General features: G+C 38.3%; 1 protein-coding gene across 4 annotated transcripts in view; it reads right to left on the reverse strand.

The window, feature by feature from the left end:
• Positions 1 to 1,170: 1,170 nt before the first annotated feature.
• Positions 1,171 to 17,492, reverse strand: part of AMN1 (antagonist of mitotic exit network 1 homolog) — a 21,536-nt gene continuing 5,214 nt past the window's right edge. For 2 of the 4 annotated variants that reach the window (XM_018080394.3, XM_018080396.3), the window contains exons 2-7: positions 9,456 to 9,588; positions 7,192 to 7,336; positions 6,609 to 6,826; positions 5,090 to 5,146; positions 3,326 to 3,437; positions 1,171 to 2,714 (exon numbers count right to left, since the gene is read on the reverse strand). In XM_018080394.3, coding sequence (XP_017935883.1) covers positions 2,641 to 2,714; positions 3,326 to 3,437; positions 5,090 to 5,146; positions 6,609 to 6,826; positions 7,192 to 7,336; positions 9,456 to 9,497 — 648 coding nt within the window. In that variant the 5' untranslated portion in view covers positions 9,498 to 9,588 and the 3' untranslated portion in view covers positions 1,171 to 2,640. Of the gene's footprint in view, positions 2,715 to 3,325; positions 3,438 to 5,089; positions 5,147 to 6,608; positions 6,827 to 7,191; positions 7,337 to 9,455; positions 9,589 to 10,110; positions 10,190 to 13,334; positions 13,354 to 17,492 lie in introns of those variants that run through there. The other 2 variants (XM_018080397.3, XM_018080395.3) reach the window with 2 other exon arrangements.

Genomic DNA, 17,492 nt, shown 5'->3' on the forward strand with positions numbered 1-17,492 from the left:
ATTTGCCTTCAACATGACAAATCCAAGGTTACATTAGCAAGGGGGAAAGGACAACTTTGCCAGTGAGGTTAGCAGTAGTATTGTCCCACAGGCAATTTTTTTAAGTGTCCTGTGCTATTACAGAGCTTGGTGGTCTTCCACCTCTCGCTGCTGTACATAAGCTTAATTTGTAACTTTCTTTCTGGATGTTGCACTTGGGAGTCTGGTGGCCACCACTTTGTAATGTAACATGAATTGTTACATGCCAGCAACAGAGTGAGGGAACTGGACTTGTTCAGCTTGGAAAAGACAGGGCTTCAAGGAATGTCTGAGCAGCCTGGCCACACCTATGAGGAGGCCATCAGGATGACAGCCAGGCTCTACCAGCGAGAGGAAGGGTGTTGACACAAAATAGGGTCAAACAGGACAGAAGGAAAAAAATTTTCAGCATTAATACAGTCAAGCAGTGGAACAAGTTGCCTCAAAGGGTTGTGAAGGCTCTGTATCTTCAGTTTTTCAAGACATGGCTGGATAAAGCGTGGACTAAGCTGGTCTGATCTTTGAGCTGGCCCTACTTTGGGCAGGAAGTTATACTTGAAACCTCCCAAGGCTCCTCCCTTCTTCAGTTAACTTTCAATTCCACTTAGTCTTTTTGTGGTAACCTTCCTGAAACGAGGAATGCTTTACCCATTGGACACAATTACTGAGCCTCTCATTGCTGCTGCCTAATCAGCTAGATGGATCAATATCAAAAATAGTGCAAAACAAATTTATTGCCAACTGATGTCCAAGAGTTCAAAGGAATGATGGGCCCTGATTGATACCAGGGACCACACAGGGTATAAAAATAAACTTAGCCAAAAAAAAGGAATAAAACTTGGTAGATTAGGTTATTAATCTATCCAGTGCAAGGATCTGCTGCAGTTACAGCTTTCAGATGCTTGTGGATAATGTAGCAAAATCAACTCCTGTTTGCAAGAATGGTTTGTGCTGGTGCAGCTATACCAGCACAAACCTACAGGGATCACAGGAACATTCTCATCACTGGGCTGAGCCATGGTACTCCATGCAACAAGAGTAAGGGATTTAGGCACTAGAGTTGGAAAATTATGCTTTTAGTTACATTTGAACAACTTTTCTAAATAGATTTGCTCTTTCATGAACCATATAATCACAAGAACGAGATCCTTGTCAGACATCATAATATCCTTTAATATTGGCTGCAACATGTATCTTCCATGCAATTTGACTTGAACTTTGAATAGATTAGTAGAAGACTGGTTTATTTCTGCAACACTTAAAATAAGTGTGGCTATGACAGGTGTTAAATTTTAAAGTAAACATATTCATCATAGTTGCCTAAACTCATAAGTTTCCAAATGTCCTCAGATTCATCTAAGACCACCCTAGCTAAACCCTTCTACTTCCACATACAGAGTATCAACCTAGTGTGCTCCATGCCCTGTACAATGCTAAAATTGCTAGCATTTTAAGAAGTTTAATGCAGAAATCATAGAATTCTCATGAGAGATTATGCTGGTTCAAGAAAGCCAATGAACACGACTTGTAACTGTGATGAGACCACTGCTCCATCATGTAATAAACTCATTCTACAATTCAAAATTTTTTTCTTTAATATTACTATAATTAAACAATACATTTATTGTTATTTTCAGCTTCTGGGGGGCCCTGGATATATAATAAACCGCATACAGCAGAACACATACTCTACTGAACTCTACCATCCTGAGATTTATATACTGAGACACAAAATTTGGTCCTATTTCACTCACAGCTATGCTTATGAGTACCAATGTTTTGTTCCCTAAAAGGATTTTCATGTAGAAACATAGGCAAAAGCCAGAGCAAATTAAGTATTTGCCCATATACAAAACTCTTTTACTGGTCATAGCTACTACTCTGAAATTTGTAAAGTCACCATAACAATTCCAAAGCAAGTTTATGTTCACACATTTACAGACTGTAGCTTTGGATACATAAAAAGCCAGCAAGTATTTGATGGTAAGTAAAACCAGAAATCTGCAGCATCAGTAACATCAGAAGAAAGGTACCTACATTTTTCATTCCAGATCTAGCAGAAGTACATGGTGAAAGGAGATTGTTTGTTACTACTAAAAATACATTTGTATTGCTCTTAATGCCACCTCCATTCATTCACCTGTTCTGTCTGATGACTTTTGTCAGATTTAACTGCCAACTTTACAGACACTTCTGTGTGAGTGTCAATGATGTGTTTAGGCTTGGTACTTTTAGTTGCAAGTACCTTCCCAGCCTACAAACTCAGAGTTACTTAAAGTGGGTCTGTACATGTAGCTAAGTTGCTAAAGGATGCCAAGGAGCAGCCAAGCCTCATACTTCAAGGAGGCTGAGCTATGGCTCAGTGTAGTGTTAATTACAGTTTAACTTTCCTCTTAATGAAGTATCATCAGCGATGCAAAGAGAGACAGGGCTCCAAGCAGAGACAATGGGGAAGCCCAGACTCACAGGCAAGGACTGGAATAGCAACAGAGACCTCCAGTGGGAACCAGGAGGGACACAATCTGGTGGTACAAAAGTCACCAGCTGGTTCTCCAAGGTGCTTGCTTGCTGAAAGGGCTCTCCCATCTGTAAACTTGACACTCATTTGTACAGGATAAATAATCAGTAAACAGTCCATGTGACTTGCTTGATTTTGTTTGATATGATGAGCTCCTCTAAAACATCTCGGGAACGATCTGCAAAAGAACGAAGGACTTTCTTGTTATTGATTCAGAACATATACAGGTGGTGTTCAGAAATAAGCTACACAACACAGCAAAGTAATTCAATTATACACCTGCATTTATGCTTATTTTGCTCTTACAATATCACACTTCAGAGACACCTGTAGTAATCCAAAACAACTTGGTTCTTTCTCCAATCACCTAACTATAAAGCATCACCAGCCAACAGGACTTAAAAAACCCACGGGCTATCCTACTCCATTCCACTGTTTCTTGAATGGGTGCTATTCCATGCTTTTGGAATAGAGTAGGGATTTGAGATGCTAACATTTTTCTGAAGTCTTTGGATCTTCATCAGCATGCTGAAGGCAGAAAAAGGGACATTAAAAAAAAAAAATAAATCTAATTTTCAAAACAACAACAAAAAAATCCCTCTCTGAAGGCTGCATATTTCAAAGCAAAACTCTCATCCTGCTTTGAAAAATCTCAGTGCATGATTATTTTATCTACTAAGTTATTATTTGTTTGGGATTATTTACAACGTATAGTGTGCTCTTCCAGAGAGCAAGAAGGTACTATCAGCAAGAAATTACTCTTCTCACTCCCTGCATGATTTGACCTACCTGTTATCAGTGGGCATCCATGGAACAGAAAAATGTGTATCTTCGGACAACAATTAAGGACGGCTTCCACGGCGACGTCAGTCAGGTTCACACAGCGCTCCATGTGGATCTCCTGGTATGAAAATAGCAGCAACAAAAGCCTGTCACAGCACCCACATAGTTTTAGAGGCAGACCTTTCCTTTGCCCAAGCAGTTTGAGAGATCCCCACTCACACTCCTCTGTGCACTGACCCTGTATGTGGTCTTACACGGACTGGGAAAATACCCTCAGGAAAAACAAAACAGCTTTTCTATGAAGAGTCAAAACTGAAAACTTATATCAAAGTTTTCCCAATATGCACATATCATTCAAGACAACTGAGAAAACTCTTCAATGACATTCCATGGTGTTTGAGTCCCATCACTTTTCCTATGACACACGCTCTCCTAGCAGTTTGTTGTCCAGGACCCAAACTGAATTCTGGTGTTTTCCAAAACAGGCAGGATTCATGAGTCTCTGGTGAAGTTTCTAATATCTATCTACATGGTTCCTAAAAGAAGTCTAAAAGCTTCTTCAAGACTAGACTAAAACCTTTCTCTGGAGCTGTATAACTATTACCTCTTGTTTGCGCTAGAAAAAGAAAATCACAATAAATTTACAGATTATTACCAACCTTTTTTCCTCCTCTGAATTGCTTTATATATCACTAAATATAACATAAAAGAAGAAATGCAGAAAAGAAACTATCAATATGCAAATCTTGGTAAAACGTACTTTGGGAATTCAGGGGTAAAAATAAAAAAAATAAATTGGAAAAAGACTTTCCAATAAAAAACTCTTAAGGATCTTTAAAGAGCAGAGAAATGAATGAGACCTTTTGTAATAAATGCAACTTTGTACAGAATGATGACACATAAAACAAGATCTGTACTCAGAGAAGCAATATACACAAGAGTGATATATGTATAATTTTCAGTTTGTTTTATTAAGTGAAATGTGGAATCTGCCTATGAATGAAGTAAAAGTATTTATAAATCTACCTGCTTGTAACAGTTTGAGAATTTTAAGACTATTCTTTTTTCACTGTCTACCTGACATTACACCACTAACTATATCTGCACTTTGATGATATGAAACAGAGGTTATGAAGACTGTGACACAGACAAGGAGAAGAATTACACAGAAGAGATTGCAGCAAATAATTTCATGTTCTCTACTAGATTTCTTTTTCTTACTGCTAGTAAAGAAGAAACTGTTTTAGAAGTTTATGCTGAGAGAACACAACTTTTTTTTTAAATTGTCATCCCACACAAAACTGTTAAATTTTGCCTTATTAAAACTGCAGAGACTGTTACATTTACCCATGCAGAGGTGCTAATTGATTTCTTCAGCTGGTGAAGTTTTCCACATTACAAATTCTGCCTCTGTGTTCAACAGAATCAAGAAATAACTCCAAAGAAATCAAGAGTAAAAGTTAAGCATTCATTTGCATTTATTATATAGATCTCTCCAATGCTGTCAGTTAAAATAAGCTTGTTATAGTCAACTGAAAGAAACATTTTGAAAAGACTGAGGTTATCAAAAAACACTGGTCTGGGGCACTGCTACAGAGATACAGAAAATATACAGTTCACAATCAAGATCACAGCAAGTGTATACATAAACAAAGGCAAAAAAAGTCTGTCAGTAAAAACCATCCCTCAGAAGTAATGCTGATAACAATAATTTTAAAATGCAGGTATTTGTTTTTGTTCATCCACTTGTTACTAGGTTAAGTAAATTACCTTTAAATTCTTCGAACATGTTCCACTCACTAGTGCTACAACGCCATCATCTGTTACCTGGAAAAAAACACAATGGATTAAAGCTCAATTTTTCCAACACAGCTATTTGGGTGGGAAAATTATATTAATTTATTCCCTCCCTGCAACCAATGAATACACTTAACATTAGAGTATTTTCTTCCCAACTAAGCTTGTAGAGAAGATTATCCAAGGGTTGGTTTGTTTGTTTGTTTTTCATTCTCTTAAACACTGTTTCATTTTCCTGCCATGTGATCCTGCCTGGCTTTCTACAGGGATGTTTCCAACTGTGTAACTGCTACTTCTGCAGCTTCCCTGTCTCATTTAACAGTGGGTACACTATTATGGTCAGAGCACAGCCCTTTTCCTTTATAAGGTTAAAAGCATTTCTGCTCTAACCTAGACCAATTTTTCTCCTGTTTTCAGGACTGCAGACGTTCTCAAAGGAATTGAAGGAAGTTTCTTGGGTTGGGAAAAAAAAGGTAATCACTGCAGAAAGGTAAAAAAATGTGGAAACAATTAGTTACTCAAGCAGCTTTCATCTCATTTCAAACATATACAGGGAAACTTAGCTATTTCCTACAAAGGGAGAGAGAGGTAAGGAAATAAAGAAGTAATTAAGTTTGAAGAAGTAAGAGTTAAATGATAAAGATTAAAACTACCAAATGAAATATTAAAATTCCTTTGATACCCTACTTCTAGAAAAATTGAAAGAAGAAGACCATCTAAATAAGAACCTAATATGTGTTTTCCAGATCTGACACTTCGTTACAAATGCTCAGTACTGGACTCACAGGCAACATAATTATTTGCCATCACCCTCAACTGAACTACACTTCCTGCAAAAAATCCTTTCCCTGGCTCATTATCTCACTGTATGTTACAATATTGCTTTTGCAGCTGATTTCCCTCTTCTCATGCTAAATACTGTTTTTAAATCCCCTTGCCTGCCATTTCTGACATTTCAAATGTCATTCTTTCAGTGTTGACTCCATAACATAACTGACAAGCCATTCAGAAAGCACAGTCACTCTTGCACTAGAACTCATCATGGAGTGTTTACTTTTACTAGGGGCTTATACTGTTTGACATCCTATATTATTATTAATCATGGCAGTTTGTCCTAACTGAAAGCAGACAATAATCGGTCCAAGATTCCACTTTCTTTAAATTAAGTATTTTGGATGACATTATAACTTGAAAATGAATGCACTAAATAAAGATACCGAAAAAAAAGCCCCAACCCTCCAATATCAAGTAGAGTCTAACAAAACTTTATCTTTGGTTCACAATACGTGCTGTAATACCAAAATATATATTTTTCTGGTTACCAAGATGTAAAATATACCTTTCCTTTTCCTTGAGAGGAGGAAATTGGAAGTAAACTGTGGTCCTAAATCTTGTGAAGAATAGAGCTAAAAAGATCCCCTTTCAATTTTATCATGACAATCCTAAAAAATAAACAAACAACAGTCAATTGGCCAATTGCCACCACAGTTACCTGAGTAGATGAAAAGTCCACACTGTGAAGAAACTTGCAGTTTTCTCCTAGTGCCTGCAGAGATGCATCCATGATGCCTGAACAGCTGCCCAAGTTCACTATTTGTAGGAATTGGCAGTTGAGTGCAAGAGCAAGAATTCCACTGTCAGTTATATCACAGCACCTTTTAAAAGATGCTTCTTGCAGGTAAGGGCAGGATAAGGCCAGTGCTATGACACCTGCCAAAGTAAACAGAGCAATGGAAAGAGGTATTCCTTTTTTAACATGACCACCATGCTGAGTCCAAAGGCTCTGGGACAAGTTTTGAGGAAGGAATAATTAAGATAAAGTGGAAAATATGATCCACATAGCATAGTTAAACCAGAAACTTAGCATGAGAGTAACCTGATAGCTCTCTCATAAGATAATCAGTGCTCTAGGCCTGTAATTTACACCGAAGAAGAGACTTCTAATTAGCGTTGCTGTGGCATTGGGGATTTTCTAAAGCAATATTTACCCTGGATATTTTTTGCAATTCACTCCAATCTAACAAGAAAAACAAACCAGAAATAAGATCCCAGTTATCTGTGCACAGATAACCTACCTTCTGAAGTGATTCCAAATCTGTTTTCCTTGCAAGAATTCAAGTTGATTTTTTTCAGCTGCTTGCAGTTGTAAAGCTGCAGTAACGCATTATCTGAAATATCACAGTCTCGGAGGTCTAGAGACTCGACAGCAGGGTGCAGTACCTGTAATGAAAACCTATCATTGCAGTCACACTCTGCTGTGCCATCAAACATGCGCATTTTAATCTAAAAAACTTGTAATATAAGACACCACACAGAACTTTTCACTAGAGGATGGGGTTACCAGTCCTAGGAACTGAAAGCTCTGGGGAAAATATGGTCTATTTGCTGCAATAGTTCATGTCCTACAGCATGAATGGTCAGCTTCTGTGACATACAGAGCAGGAACACATTAATATTGATACTTAAACAGTGGAAATAATATCTTGATGGTACAATTGCTAGCAGTAGTGCTTCTACCAGCACACATATGTTTACCAGGGACAATACCCTCATATTTACTAGCACAACTTTGGTGGCAGAAATCTGCGGTGCAAGAAAACACTGATTATCATCAGAACTTAAACCTCTGGAACAGATAACAGTGATATTTGAAAGATATCCCAGAGTATTTTTCTCACCTGCAGACACACTCTTTTGCTCATAAACAACCAATCTCATTATCATACCATGAGGAGGTACCAAATCCTCATTAAATAGGCTCTTTTACTCTCACAAGACCATAGGACGGAGTTTTTGTGACATCTTCCCCAAGAGGACATTAATGAAAAGTTAGACCCAAAGCAATGGAAGGCCTCAGATTTTAGTAATGATAGCCATATACTCCCTTCAGCTTGTTATTCCCTTCCTTAACTCCCAAGGACAAAAGCATAAATTTCCATACACAAGCATAGCTGACAGGCTTGTTAAAGGCCTATTCCTTCCTCAGGTTCACTATAACACAGTACCATAAATATATTACAAGGAATACTGGTCTTCTGTTTCACAAATATAAGATGCTAATATATTTACTAACAAGGTCAAATAAACAAAAACTTCTAGCAGATTCCAACTGCAACCTTTCAGCAAAATGAATGGCAGACCTCAGACAGCTCTGACAGCTTTTCCTCCCCAAATGCTATAAGCCTTTATGTGTCTCTTTATGGCATAAAACTGCCAACATGCTCCACAAGATACTTGTGAGCAGTTTTCACAAGATAACATTCAGTCCTTATTTCACTCATATTTCTGAATTCATATCTGAGGAACTAAAGCAGACAAATACAGCTTAAAGCCAAAGTGATCATCAAAATTTTTTCAAGATGCTTTCCTTGACTGTTGGCTTTCTTTCACAGTTCTGAATTCTCTAAGATACAACAAAAAACACCAAACTGCTGATTTTGAAGCCACATGAGAATTTTTATGAGGAAAAAGAACTATTAGATGCAGGGAAGTCTAAATGAGAAGCAAAGGGCAGAGTATCAAAAAAATGGAACATTATAAAGATAAAATTTTTTGTTTGTACGTTTTCCACAGTACTTCTGCTTCTGCCTCCAGTCTTGGCTTCACTATCCTGGCTCTGAGAAATTGATAATAATTGTCTCTTCTGAGTTACAAGTCAAAGCAGGAATGAACAGGGAGTCATTCATTCTCTACTTCACCAAAGCCAACCTTTAGCTTTCCTCAATTTTCACACCTCCCTTTGAGGCTGAGTAAGATAACAGTAGATAGATAGGAAACAGATGTGCCCCTGAATTTACAGCTGAAGGAAAGTCATTAACTGGTTTCATTTTGAAACACTGGCACACATCAGTAAGCAGAAAAGATGAGAGAATTTGAACTAGCCTTAGCATCATCATATTTCAAAGAATCAAAATTTATATAAATTATATGGGGATTGTGTGCTTAACGTCAATAGAACCTAACAGAATTCTAACAAGTTCCTGAAATCCTTTCATTACTAAATTATGCATAAGCTTCTTGAAACATACTGCATTCAGGAACAGAGACTGGTGTGAAATACAGATTATTTTCCCATACTAAGAAGGGATACTATATGTCACCTGATGACACAAAAGTCAATTATCACTGAAGGGAGAACATTTTTTATTTACTTTTTACTAAAACATAATCTTATTACTACTAACACAGGACTATTAACATCATGAAGTTTAAAAAATAAAACTGTAAGGACATGGACAGAGCAAGAAGGCTTTCAATTTATCTCATGTAAACAGTTTTAGTCCAGCTCATCCTTGTCTATGAACTATCACAGACAGTATAGTTTTGAATAGGTTCTTACCTCACTGATATTTGAATCAGTTATTTGCCCTTGCCTACTCATTAATTTAATCAGTTTATCCTTTATGTTGGGTGGCAGTGACTTAATATCTGCAGCATATCTGGAAAGGTTCTTTGTCAAACACTGAAGGCATCTGAAATAAAAGAAAGTTACAGTACAGTCAAAAAGAGGCACTCATATTAGAATTAGAAAAAGTAAGCCATGAAATGTCATTTTCTGCATCCAGCTGTGGTGCTGAAACAGAGCAAGGTTTTAAAGAATTAACTAGGATAGAGTTGGTACCATGCTCTAGTAGGGGTTCTGCTTATGTTGAAGAGAGAGCTTGTTCTGCTCTGCTGAAGTAAGAGATAGTAGGAATGTACTTTAAGTAACTTAGCAGTCATAAATAAAGCTAAGGTGGACATCTGAAGGAGATAAGAAGGCCATGAGTCAAGAGGTTTTGCAAGCCCCAGAAAACTAGGTCTATGAACAGAAAAAGTTGAAAAGTTCAAGAGAGGAAGAAGAGCGAGCGACCCCCAAAGTGAGGCTAAAGAACAGAAACCAGAAACGACCACCCAAAAGTCCTGTCCATTATGAATATGATAATTAGATGTCAAAATCAAATGAATACGTATGTAAAGATGTTGTAACCTCTCATGAAAACTGTATAAATTACCTGGCTTTTCACTGAGAACTTCAGAGCTAGTTTGTCCGGTGCAAGCCAACCAGTTCCCTAACGTTGCACTAAATAAATACCTTCAGACCTTATCAGTTCCAGCTGTTCCATGCTACCACCAATTCAGCTGTTGCCCTTCAGGGTCAATCAGCTGATCCTTCTGTGAAAGTGTTCCCCAAGCACCTGCAGGTAAAGATTAGCCTCCTTCATTGCAGTCACCAGCCCCACTTACCAAATGAGTTTGCTGGTAGTAGATTCACCAGCTTTAAGAAAAGCCTTTTCAGCAGCTAAACTCCATTAAGTAAGCACTAAAATCTTTAGTTGGGACAGCTAGATCCAGGGAAGGGACACCTCTCTTTCACCTCAGATAAAAACGATGAGATATCTTCAGTGTAGTATTTTGTGCACTGTCTGGTTTGTAGTACCCTTTTAATATGAATTGTGCTGTGTAAACCTGTGCTCAACCCTTTTATCTTTCTGCTTAAAACTAGATCTGATCACAGGATGGTCTCTTGAGGCAGAAAATTTTCTGTGACAGTAGGGTACAGGAAATCTGAGATCAACAGGCTCATAGTCCTAGAAAGTAGATTAGTTAAATAAAGTAACAAGTGGACACACAGAAAATTTAATATATAGGGGACAGTGAACCTTACAAGGTATTACAAAAAGCATCACCAGCAATGGTTCTTCAAGAAATTAAGCTGCCCTAGGATTAGGAGGAAGGTCCTCACACAGCTTATTGAAATCCTCTCACAATCAGAAACACCGATTAGTTTAAATCAGTATAGCCAATTCCTTTTCTTTTAATAGCAGTATTTTAGGCCTCCCCACGTATTTATTCATCAGAATGATTTATCAACATGAGGGAAACAACCTGATTATCACACACACCACGATAGAGATTTTGAACTAGCAATGATGCCAACACATACTGCATTTGCTACACATCATAAACACCCTGCCCTCTAGGCAACTTTTGTATTAGGGTCACAATTGCTTCCCTGTTCGGAGCAATCTGTTCCCTTGGCCAGATACTGAAACATGACTTACACAAAGTTTCCATAATGAGATATTGATGCAGGAGAAATTACAAAACAAATCTTGAAGACACATAGGGCTTAAGTATTCATCCAAAAAAGGAAGGACTAAGCAGAAATAAATATTAATAGGCCTACTAGAATCACAGAATGCTGGGCGATGCTTTAAGACAGGATTTGAAATCCTACAATTTTATCTGTGTGAATGCAAGAAAAAGGGATCATTTCGCTCTGAATATGTTATGAGACTCTAGATGGCACAAAGCTTTTTGGGAAAAAACATTAAAAACTTCATTTAAGCAAAATAAAATAAAGACCACTATTATCCAGTTATATGTGGAATAGTGCCCAGCTGGAACACCTGAAATCGTGCTTTTCAGGGTCAAATATACAGAAGAATATTCACTTTTGCAATATTGAGTATCAGAGAGGGGCATTAATCATGCAACCCTATCTTTTTAGGATTCCTAAAGCACTTTAATGTATCATAGAATACGTAAAATATTAATGTTCCAACCTCTGCAACTTTAAATTACAATCACAGGCTTACTAAAACACCAGAGGCAAGTCTGGGAAGAGTTTAGGAATAGCTTCTAAGCACCCTGAGCATACCGACCTTCAGAGCAATCACCACTCCAAAGTCCCTGGGCAAATGAGGAACATAAACTAGAATGAAGCTAATCAACATCCAGAGATAACCAAAAAGGTAATGTTTGTTGCCTAGGAAATGCCAAAAGTTTAAAAAGCATTACCATACAGCAAAATTGAAATGGAGGGAGCTGAAATGGGAGAGGAAGAGTAACTCTTCACTGCCCCCTCATACTGTGAGTCCACAGAAATGATGGAATGCTTTGATTTGGGGGTTCTATTATCTATTGATCCTAGCTACCTGAATTACATTCCCTAGGCCAACTTTTCTTTTTAAATCCTATCCAAAGTGTTGAAAGAAAATATTACCGTCCTACAATACATTTTGCTTTTGTAGAATTGACATTTTTCCACTGACTCCTCCTACAAGTAAACTCAGACCAGTGATTGAAACTGCACAGTATTTCTCTCTACTGTACTTGGCACCTAGACTTAATGGGATCTGGATACACACAGCAATAACTAAGACTGGTAAGTAAAGCCTGTAATGCAATCACCTAGCAGACAAACTTTGACCTAGTCTAACTTAATGAAAGAAGTCATGATTCCTGTTTTTCAGGGGCAGGGAAAACTGACTGGTGTTTTACTCCTGCAATGGCCTGATAAAAGACCATTCCTTCTTGCAAAGCTTTTTCCCCTGCTCCGCATTATCAGACTTGTTACACAGGATGTTTATAGCTCAGAGTTGTCTATCAAATGTTAAATAACACATCCATTTGTTCCAAACGTGTCTAGAGGTACAGAAGAGAAAAAGGCATGGGATCTTTAACCTTAAAGCCTTATGACAGGACAAATATTTATATTTTGACGGCAGAGAAAAGCACAAAAGGAGTTAATGATGGCTTAGTTGGTAAAACACCTTGCCCTACTGAGCCAGAAGAAGGTATTGCCTAATGTTTGTTCTGCCTGTTTTGCTAGAACATTGTAGGAACACTGCTTAATGTCTTGTTCTGTCCTGCTTACCGGACCAAAGTCTCATCATAGAAAGAATGATAAGGAGCAGTATATAATAGACCACCAGGTAATAAATCAGGTTTAAACCAGATGTTTAGACATAGGAGGCTGAGAGTCAGAATTTTGCAAGCTTGAAGAATCTAGGTCACCTAACAATGAAAGTTGAAAAGTTCAGCTGATGAAGACTCTTGTATACTGTTATAAGTGATCATAGAGTAAATTTGCTGTTCAGAATGGGAAGAGTTAATAGAGTTATTAAATTATATTAAGTGCTTTGTTGTAATCACAAGTTTAAGTGTTATGCAATGCCTAACGACAAGATTAGTAAGCTGCGAACTAACAGACCACAACGCAATGATGATTTGGCATATTATCTCTTGCTGTTTTGAAAGTGTTTGTTCTGAGCATATTAATAGAGAGCAATATGGAGACAAACAAGAGGGGGTCAACCACGAGGAATCAGGCTGACCAACCGTCATCCCGATGGAAACTTCCAGCATCACGGCCTAGTAGAGACTAATGACTTTAAAACTATTGGTGGATGCTCCTTAGCAACGGACATAGCCCGCGAAAGGAGGAACCAACCTGGAGTCAGCCCGCCAAGGAGGAACCAAACAGGATTCAGCCCGCGAAATCACCACCAATGAACTGATGACATGACACTGGGGGGGGGAGGTGGCAAAGAAGGGTATAATAAGTGCTGTTTCTGTTCCCCTTTGCGGACCACGGTAGGAACAGGAGTTTCCTCCGGTCGCCCGGCTAGCTGTTTTTGCTTGTTTGTGGCATTAATAAATCTTTGTTCCTTGCAACCTAAATTTATAGCCTCATACTTATCACATATACGACCAGGAGACTGAAGCATGAGAAGACCACCCAAAATTTGAACCAAAAGAAGATTCCTGAAAGCTCTGCCTAGACTCGGCCTGGACTCCGCCTAGCTAGTAATATGCGTGCTAGAAGGTGTAACTGTGTATCTAAAATGTATAAAGTGGTTTCTTTTGCACTTTTGGGTCAAGCCAGTTTGTGCAGTGCGAACTGCCTTGCTCCCAACATTGCAATAAACCAAATGCCTTGCTGCTTAAAGGTGCAAAGTCTCTGAGCAGTTCTTCTGAGGTTTTTGGCATCAATTTCAAATACATAAAACAGAAATTAGATCCTTATGACTAATTATTCTACAAATAGCCTATCTTACATCAAGGTGCAGCTTATATTAAGTTATGTCACACAACACAGAATAGCAGAACAGGGACATATTGGAAAAAATGAACCAGAAGAACAGATACTGAACTGGTTTAATGACAAATAACAAAATGGATACATCTTCCTGCATTCTTTAGGAATAAATAATTTATATTCCTAGAAAGACCACAAAAGGAAGCTCTGTTTTGAAGTTGCTATTCTACCTCTGTTCTCAGTTTTTTTATACCCATCTCCAAATGTTCTGATGGCTTTGTAGGATATGCCTTTTCCAAGACACTGACAGGTTAGTCACTAACACATTAGTCTGCAATAGCCTGACACTCTGTTAAACAAGAGCTATATATCAATGACACACTGAGCAATCCTAAGCAACACCTAAATACAGACTCTTGTGATGATTTACAAGTGTAGCATGCTTTCTTCACCATGTAGTAACTAATTAAAACACCTTTAAATCTGATCTTTTATTTGTGTTCTAAGAGTCTGATGCTTGATGGTAGAAACTCCCCTCATTCTGATCTCACATCTGGGCATGAACAAATCATCCTAAAACACCTGCCAGGATTGAGAGATTTGTAACACCAGCCTCCCAACAGTATGACAGCTAAAGCTGTTTATCTGCTCCAGCTGCCCTCTCTACCTCTCCAGCAAGTGTTGTTGCTGCCAGGCATCCATGGTTTGTCAGGCCCTGCAACTCCTACACTGTCAGTTTTCAGCCAAGGAGAATTATGTAAACCAACTAAAAATTTGAGATAGACTGTCCTTAAAATTGCATCAGCTAGGACTGCCTGTCTAAGCTAGTGATTTCTCATCTTGAGAGCAATAACTTCATGAAAGAGAAGCTAATCTAAGATATAGCTTGAGAAAGAAAGAATGTTTCTAAGTATTTTCAATATGATGCTCTCGTTGGAGTGTTAATTACTCTTTTGGGGCAGGGGGCAAAGGCCATCAAGTGTCAGACAAGCAGTAGATACACCTTAATAAATGCACTTTGTTTGGAGATCTTTAAAATAATGACCTTATTAAAAGGACTACTCCACACATTAATAGATTTGGTTTTGGTTTTAGTTTCTCTTGTAAGTTCTGCTAGTTAAACAATAAGCCTAAGAGCTAGCTTAAGTAAGAAGCTTAAAGTGCAGTCTGGCATTAACAGATGGCCATCACCTGACTGGCATTAAGACAAGAAACAATACACTAAATTACATTTGTTAAGAAGTTGTGTAATTACTAGTTTTGAGTAGTGGTCTTATGGACCATTAATTATATTATAATTACATTATAATATACTGCAGCAGTATTAATGAAGTAGTGTAAAAAAGATCAGTAACCAATAAAAAATAGAAATTGTTTATGGTATCAAGCACTACAGTACAGATGAAGAGAAGTTACCAAGTTTAAGATCTAAGGTTAAGCATGTAGCATAATACATTGCCTTAAATATCATTAATGTGGTCACTACACCCCACTCTAACCAAATGTAAAGTCCAGAGGTTGCAAAGGCTATTTTTCCATACCCCACATGACTGCTCAACCACTTTTTACTGTGTCTTTCTCATGCTGTCCCTGAAACTCACAGTTCCAGTGTGAGCTGTTCAGCATCTGATCTGAATGCAAAAAAACCCTTGACTAAAGCTGTGAGGACACAGAAACAACACTGCCAGGACAACTGGCTGAGTGCAGGAGGCAGCAGCAACCTAGAGTTACACCAAATCTGATTTAGCATAAAACCACAGCTCTGGAGTCCCTATAGACAACTGGTTTTGCAACAAAACCTTGTCTGGCATCAGAATGCCACCAAATCACAGCAAATTAAACTCATACCAATTAAAAACTCTAAAGAGGTCAAAATATTAAGGCTCTGTAATCTGAAGCATAGCACAGATTTAAACTTGGAAGGAAGCAAGATTTCCAGTGTGGAAGCACACAAAAAACCCCCACTAAAGTTAGCACAGTGTATTAAAGACATCTCTAGCAGGTCACTGTAGAAGACACTCAAGGAGGAGACCATGATTTCAAGCAGAATCTGGGCAGAGTTTAACCCAGGCCTGGCCTGCAGAGACCTGTATGTCAACATGAGCAACATTCTAAACCTAAGCACGCACCAGAGCCGCCTTTAACTCATTCCTGTGTGCAAAAATGCAATGCCTTCACAGAACCTCAGGGACTGCTGGATGAACTTGGCTCCCTGACCAACAGAGAAGCCTGTACCAGGCTCTGACACAGTATATGAAGATTACACCACCCACATTCTCTGTTTTGAGATTAGCCAGCTAATCTACGTGCAACATTCCTGAACTTGACTGCAGAAATGAAGAACAGTTGTTTACTTCTAAGAAAAAAAAAAATCTTATCAAGGCTCCAAAGACCACAAACATGAACCTCCCCACAGGCAGGATCTGTGCAACATGCTGATCGCTGTGAAGGGGTTGTCTCACACTGTGACAGCCAGGGGGCCTCAGCATCAGAAGGGACATCCAACTGCTGTCACCTTTACCAGTGCTACTATTCCTTATGCAATAAACCAGTCAACAAGCCTTGAGAACCCACGGCTTTCCTACTGAGATCCCAAATGAACCGGCACCTCCTCGCTGCAAAACATTGGCTAGGGTGAGTCAAACAGACTTTGAGCCTTTTGGGGGGGCTACATGTGCACCCACCATGTGGCTGTTCCCTCTTCTTTGATGGATGCCTACTGAGTCATGTGAATAGGTAGCAGCAGTGTTTTGTCACACAAGGGCACACGCTTCATTTATGTGCTAAATACATATTTATGATATGACACCTACATTTTGGCCACTGGTTAAATGAACTTTTCTGGCAATTCACCCTGAAGGAGGCAGACTGTCATCATATATTGCAGCACATTAAAACAGTTGTATCTAAAAACTTAATGTAAGTTTCAGATTAATTTTTTTCTCTTAAAGACGTTAAATGGCTAATGCAGCCATGTTTGAAAAGAGGCCTGTAAATTGACCAACTACTTAGTTCAAATTTGCAGAAAATATTCCAAAACCAATGCAGATACCTGGAAATTGATGTGAGCTATGTCAAGTTTTCCTGTTACATTTAACTGTCTCTTGCCACAGAACATTAAATTCAGCTTGAATGAAAAGATTATTAAGATAAATCACATTCTTTTCAAAGAGCTGGTTGATATTCGCAGAGTATGTTACTGATCTGCAGTTTAAACAATCATTTAAATTATGTTTTCACTGTTATTCTACCTTTATAGGAAACTATAAAACATTTATTGCCTACATCCCATCAACTATAATCTTATGTTCAGTGCTTTTAAGAATAAAAATGTTAGACTATCTCTACTCTTTGACGGCTATTTTTCTTTTATCTGTCAAATGAAATATTTTACCCCTACGCTGTCTCTAACTCCCTCCTAAACACAAAGGAATTTGGCATAAAGAAAAACCTCAAAGTAAAACAGCATTCACTGGTGCCAGCCAAAGCCAGGGATCCTCAACCACCTCTCCACATCCAGATCTGTCCGGGAGCATATTGGTACCTACCTGCCAAACCTCATCACCCCCA

This window comes from Manacus vitellinus, unplaced genomic scaffold (assembly GCF_001715985.3).
Source record: "Manacus vitellinus isolate BGI_N305 unplaced genomic scaffold, ASM171598v3 scaffold_5_pilon, whole genome shotgun sequence".
Lineage (NCBI taxonomy): Eukaryota > Metazoa > Chordata > Aves > Passeriformes > Pipridae > Manacus > Manacus vitellinus.